This window comes from Corticium candelabrum, chromosome 3 (genome assembly GCF_963422355.1).
Source record: "Corticium candelabrum chromosome 3, ooCorCand1.1, whole genome shotgun sequence".
Taxonomy (NCBI): Eukaryota; Metazoa; Porifera; class Homoscleromorpha; order Homosclerophorida; family Plakinidae; genus Corticium; species Corticium candelabrum.
The window spans coordinates 5,936,002-5,943,215 of record NC_085087.1 but is presented as its reverse complement, the minus strand read 5'-3'; the positions used below and the strand labels follow the sequence as shown (position 1 = coordinate 5,943,215).

Sequence of the window (7,214 nt, the reverse complement as noted above, 5' to 3'; positions counted from 1 at the left end):
TCATTATAAGTCCCGCATCTAACCAAAAAGTCCCGTAAATTGTACCGCAGGTCCCGTATCCGGTATTATTAATTCCCGTATACGGTGTAGTTTGAAAGACACAAATGCTTGAAGTTGGACCCAATCCGTGTCTATTGCTTGCTCTTATCTCAACTGTATATGCTGTGTTTTTTATAATTCGTCGAGAAATAGATTGTTGTTGCCGATCATGATCAGCGACAATTTCAGTTCGCTCTGCTTGTGAACGTTAGCGATCATGAGTCGTACAAAGTATCCAGTGATGTCTGTAGTAGCACCGTCAGATGTCGATTGTATCGATGCAAACTGACAACCAATCTCAGAAGATACAAATCGATTTTGTGAAACAATCCAGACCACGTCTGGCAAATCTAGATACAAATACGAACAAGAACCGACAAATCGTTGAAGATATCATTTTTTAGTAATACTAAATATACTTTAATTAATTAAATATGATAATGATTGACAAGAAAATGCACACTATAACCCACGCCCCACGTTACTAATTCCTAATTTTGCTGTCAGAGACCTGCTATTAGCTGGTTAGACAGCACTGAGAAAAAAATTGTCGCATAAAAACAAGAGCGTTGCAAAAGCAATGTGTAGATCGAAGTATGCATAAAAGTTGAAAGCCTCTAAGACTTTTTCAAAGTTCTTGCTACTGAAGGTTTTGGCGGTAAAGCATTGCACAATACAAACTGCATGAGAGAACACTATATTCCAACCATATTGATACCGTCAACATTGAAACTCTTGAAAATTTTTGACTATTTCACTTGCTACGATAACACGCACATGCACGCGCGCGCACACACACACACACGCACGCACGCACGCACACACACACACACACACACACACACACAACCAAATTACTACAGAAACTACACAAGCGATTGAAAAAACATTTGCCACCTCACCAGTATATATATAGACCCAATACCATACGGAGTATTGGTCAAGCTAGTGGCTACAACAACACAACACATTAAGTAAAACACAACTTTTAGTTTATCAACATATACAGAGCAATCTACAAAATCCAACCACCGCTACAAACGCTAGATCATCAACATTTACAATTGCATTACTACAACAAAGTCAAGTTTGAATATTGGTAAGCACACCTAAAACAAGACTTGATGATGCTAGTGGATTCGGGGCCTAGCGTGGCATGGGCTAGACCAGGCTATAGCCCATCACTTGTAGGCGAGGTCATCAAAATTGTGGACTGTAAATATGTATCAGTACCAAATTTAAATCTTTATACGGTATAGTATATACACCACCAATTTTTCCAGTCTGGATCTGCAACTACCGTATCAGTCAACTTTAGAGTCAATAAAACGGGCGTGTCTATAAAAGTTGGCGTGACCCCTAGCATTGTGACGTTCCCAATTTCTAGAAGTCACGCTTATACGCTCCTGGTAGATTAGCTAAAGAAAAAAGCAGTTGCAATGTAATCAAACAGACAAATATTGGAGACAAACCACATACCAAAACATCATTTAGTTAGGCATGCTATTCTTTGATAATTATGCATGACTACTACAAAGTAAATTTAAACTGTCAATGTACATACCTGAAGTAGAAATTGATGTCACTGGTGAACTTGGTGTAGATTCTAACAAAATGAAGAGTCGACCATGTTGCCATGTAATTGGATAAAAAATTCAGAACAAACCACAATGTTTGAATGGATATTGAGTCATCATGTCGTTATATGAAGCAGTGATGACAGGACGTTGATGCAGACACATGTTGCAAACTGACAATGCAAGCCCGGATCCAGATGGGGGTTAAGGGGGTTGAAACCCCCTCTTCTCCAATAAGCGTGGTTCAATAATTTTCATATAATTTCTTTAGAAAAGAGAAAATTAGTAATGCTATAAATAACTGCTACCAGGTCAACCCCCTCTTTCAAAAATTTTCTGGATCCGGGCCTGCAATGATAGTAGAAGTTACTCGACATTCACAAATACGGATGTTGAATGCCTCATTAATAAATTAGTGTTGTTGCTGTTGATGTTCCACGCAATGTTTGCTGCAGGAAATCTAGCAAGTAAAAATGAACAAGTCAAGCTTGTTGCATTGTCAAAAACTTGACAATCTGATAAGTTGCAATTACGTAGATGCACAGCATATACTACATGTCAAATATCTGAGAACATCAAACAGATGTTGAATATATGTACCAAGAACATGAGCACCGTTCCAATGATAAGGTTGTGACGTTCCCAGTATATTTTCATATAATGTTCTGTAATTATTGCCAGCATCAAGTGTACAATTGACAGCACTAATTGTTAGAATAGGCATCAAGCTGTCTGCACGATGGAAAATCAAAATGAATCAACAGGGAATCTTTTTGCAGCACTATTCAGCTTAATTAAGCCAGTTGTCTATCATAGTGGATGATATGGGAGTTCAGATACTTTACAGAGAATTTCTGTTTCAAATTACTCACAGAGGTGCAGACACGTGGCTTACAAGATATGGTAGGAAGACCTACAGTCAAACACCTAATAAACAATGAAGAATTAGCATGTTTTCTTACTTCTGAGTAAAACTTTAATCTTGCGACTGCCAGCTTCTGGATTAGCCAATGCAATAGCAAATTGACATTGCATTGTAGACAAATTAAGATTTTTAAACACTTGGTTGATAGTGAGCCCCGAGCAGTCTAACGCAGAGAAAAAGCCAGGGAGAGAGTCGAGAGCTGACACGACTGATACAACGGATGCATGTACAAAATTGGATATACCAAAAGGGTGCGGTTACACGTTGTGCATTCATGCCGTGGTATGTGCAATTCATGTATCTTCACTACATTGCGAATATCCTTTGACACGTCTTTCCCAAAGAGGTGTTCAAGTCGACGTGATACAGTACCGTTGCTATCCTCGCGCGGTCGGACCATAGTAGTGTCGAGGCTACCAGAGCATAACAATGCACAAGTTCAGTTCTTGTACTGGGTGGAAAGTCATCTACAATCAGACATATAATGAGTGCTCTTGTCTAGGCAGTCTGCATGTACTGCATGGATCTAGACACGTGCATACGCTACGTAGACAGTGTCACATTTGCATGTAGACATGCACCTACCGCATCTAAGACTCGTGTTTCCAAAAAATTCAAGAACGTCAAACAACACAACACAATGACACGTACTACTAACACCTTTTAGTAGGTGGCTCAAAATACTGCGTACGGGAACTTTTATTGACACTCGCGCTAGAAGAAGGATAATGTCCGTCCGTGTCATGCTTGTAGTCCAGCTCTTGTGGTTGACGTTCTTGAAACGTTCTCTAGGCAACAGTCTCAAGTGCGGTAGGTACTGGACAGTAGATAACTGTAACGTGTTCACATGCAGCTACAGTCGTTCTTTTTATGTCTGATTGTAGATGACCTTCCACCCAGTAAAAGCACTGAACTTGTGGATTGTTATGCTCTGGTGAACAGCAGCGTTACCATGAATTGCACATACCGCGGCATGAATGCTCATCGTTTAACCGCACCCTTTTGGAATATCCAATTTAGTAATTCAACCGTTAGGTCAGTTGTGTCAGCTATTGACTCTCTCCCTGGTTTCACTTTTTTGTCTGCGCTCAAAAACTACACGGAGCTCACTATCGACCAAGTGTCTGAAAATCTTAATATGTCTACAATACAATGTCAATTTGATATTAGATTTGCTAATGAACCAGAAGCTGGCAGTGGCAAGATTAAAGTTTTACTCGGAAGTAAGAGAAACATGCTAATTCGTCAATATTTAATAGTTGTTTGACTGTAGGTCTTCCTACCATCTCTTGTAAGCCACATTTATGCACCTCTGTGAATAGTTCGAAAGCAGAAATTCCTTGTGAAGTGTCTGGAACTCCTATACCATCCACTAAGATTGAGCTGAATAGTGTTGGAACAAGTGTCCCTGATGATTCATCTCAATTTTCTATACATCGTGCAGATAGCTTGATGCCTATTCTAACAATCGATCCTGTCAATTGTACACTTGATGCTGGCAATAATTACAGAATATCATCTGAAAATATACTGGGAACATCACTACCTTATCAGTGGAACGATGCTCATGTGCTTGGTACATATATTCAACATCTGTTTTGATGTTCTCAGATATTTGACTTGTGGTATGCTGTACATCTAGATAATGACGACTTATCAGATTGTCAAGTTATTGACAATACAACACGCTTGACTTGCTCGTTTTCACTTGCTAGATTTCCTACAGCAAACATTGTGTGGAACATCAACAGCAACAACATTATTAATGAAACCTCTGACATCGATGTTTGTGCATGTCGGGTAACTTCCACTGTCTTTGTTAGTTTGCAACATGTGTCTGCATCAACATCATGTACTGCTTTATATAACAACGACATGATGACTCGATATTCATTCAAACGTTGTGGTTTGTTCTGCATTTTTTGATACAATTGCGTGACAACATGGTCTACTCTTCCTTTGTTTTGTTAGAATCTACGCTAATGTCACCAGTCACATCAATTCCTACTTCAGGTATAAACATTGACAAGTGTATTTTATTTTGAAGTACGAATGTTGCTTATTAAAGGATGACGTGCCTAACAAAATGATGATTCGGTATCCATTTAAAGTTTGGGTTTATCTTTAATTTGTCTTTTTGATTATATTGCAACTGCATTTTCGTTAACTAATCAACTACGTAGCATCATCAAGCCTTATTTCAGGTGTGCATACCAATATTAAAAATTGAGTTCGTTGTAACAATGCAACTGTAAATATTAACGATCTAACGTTTCTACCCGTGGTTGGCTTTTGTAGATTGATTTGTATATGTTGATAAACTAAAAGTTGCGTTTTACCGAGTGTGTTGTGTTGTTGTAGGCACTAGCTTGACCAATACTCTACATGGTCTGGGATCTACTGGTGAGGTGGAAATGGTTTTTTCAATCGCTTGTGTAGTGTCTGTAGTAATTTGGTTGTGTGTGTGTGTGTGTGTGTGTGTGTGTGTGTGTGTGTGTGTGTGTGTGTGTGTTTGTTGGTTTGTGTGTGTGTTTGTTTGTTTGTGTGTTTGTGTGTGTGTGTGTGTGTGTGTGTGTGTGTGTGTGTGTGCGTGCGTGTGTGTGTGTGCGCGCGCATGTGCGTGCATGTGCGTGTCAGCGGAATACTCTTAAATTTAAGAGTTTTAATGTTGACGGTATCTATATATTGTTCGAATATTGTAGTCTCTCATACAGTTTACGTGTATCTTGCAATGCTTTACCGCGAAAGACTTCAAAGCAAGAAGATTTAAACATGTCTTTGAGTATTTCATGGTGCAGCTTTCAGGCGTATGATATATATATATATATATATATATATATATATATATATATATATATGACATCTCAGTTAGAAATTCTTTTACCAATCATTTCATCAACAGTTGCTCTACCAAAGCAGGAGCTGCCGCCGAAGCTGGCGAAGTTCAGAAAGACCTTCGCTACGATTCAGACGTCACAAGCGCAGGAGCCAGTTTTTACCCTATGATTGTTGAGACATATGGAACATGGTCCACATACAGCTTGGAGATCATAAAAGTGATTGCAAGGAAAACTTCAGTTTTGAACAAATTACCTGTTAGCAGAATAGTATGTAACATACATGAACAACTAGCAGTACGACTTTGGCAGTATAATGCCAGGATGGTTTTGGACAGGCTACATTTGGTCTGTCATGGAGAGTAAAATAAAATATATATATAAAGAAAAAAAAAAAAAAAAAAAAAAAAAAAAAAAAAAAATATATATATATATATATATATATATATATATATATATATATATATATATATATATATATATGTATATATACTTACTTTGCTTTTACCACGCTCTTGCTTGAATGCGACAATTTTCTCACTGCTGTCTATTACTAGGTCTCTGTCGCAATTAATTGAAAGTTGTATTGGTGTGAGGGATGGGTTAGGGTGTGAATTTGTTGTTGATCATCATCTTATTTAATTAAGTTGGATTTAGTAATAAACTGATATTGACAACAATTTGTCGGTTTTTTGTTTGTATTTGTATATATAGATTTGCCAGACGTGGTCTCGGTTGTTTCACAAAATCGATTTGTATCTACTGAGATTGGTTGTCAGTTTGCATCGATACAACCGACATCTACTACAGACATCACTGGATACTTAGTACGACTCACTAACGCTCACAAGCAGAGCGAACTGGAATTGTCGCTGAGCAGCAACAACAATCTATTTCTCGACGAATTAGAAGAAAACACAGCATATACAGTTGAGATAAGAGGACGGAATAGACACGGATTGGGTCCAACTTCAAGCATTTACGTCTTTCAAACTACATCGTGCACAGGTAAATGGATGGATCAATATTTTTATGTCCTGTTGTTCTTACTTGCAGTCCTTGTTTGCAAGCAGATGAGAAGACAAACTTGAGACTAACAGCTGCAGTCGCTACATTGTCCGCTCTTTGCATTATTCTGCTGATGCTTGCTGCTTACCTTTTCTATCGATCGAGACACGTGATGTATGTATTCACATAATCGTTCTTGCTTTCGCATCATTTCATATGACGAAATGTTTAGTGCTCTAGGCGGTGCGAAAGAGTCTAACACAACGGAAATGAATGAACAGGAACAGAGACACGATGCTGCAACGTACGAGACAGTGTCCGACTCTGGTCATCAAGCCGACGTACTAACAAGGAGCCCACTGTATGAAGAAACATCGGTTGTCGACAGTCCATCATACGGTGTCGTACTCGATCAGAATTAGAATTATTAAAGTTACGTTTTGTGATAGTCAATTAAGTAATTGGTTAGTCTGTTGGACGACATGTCATTGAAGGTCTATGATTCCTACCTATTTGGTAGATGTAACTTTTAGCAACTCATGCATAACGCATTAGCAATACAACTAAATTACATTAATTTTGAGACAGCCTGAGCTAGTTGTCTTATTTAATTGCCACTTGTAGCTTCTAGATCTACAACACAACAGTGCATGATTGTTTTCCAAGTTTGCTTTCTGCGTTTGCTCGAGATGGAATAAACGGTTTCCACTCAGCCGAGAAAGAAAGAAACAACAGTGTTCTGAAGCGGTTCCAAAACTATATATGAGGTCTTCAAAGGGTTCTGACTGTATATGGCATTCATCATCCAATCTTTTTTTGGATTTTTTT

General features: G+C 38.3%; 1 protein-coding gene across 1 annotated transcript; it reads left to right on the top strand.

Annotated features, from left to right (window-relative positions):
- The first annotated feature begins 3,514 nt into the window (after window positions 1-3,514).
- Window positions 3,515-6,967, top strand: LOC134177682 (uncharacterized). Its single transcript, XM_062644460.1, has 8 exons — window positions 3,515-3,764; window positions 3,815-4,117; window positions 4,184-4,447; window positions 4,513-4,554; window positions 4,903-4,944; window positions 6,093-6,386; window positions 6,452-6,560; window positions 6,619-6,967. The coding sequence occupies exons 1-8, from the start codon at window positions 3,515-3,517 to the stop codon at window positions 6,806-6,808; spliced, it is 1,494 nt and encodes a 497-aa protein (XP_062500444.1). The 3' UTR covers window positions 6,809-6,967.
- The last annotated feature ends 247 nt before the right edge of the window (window positions 6,968-7,214 follow it).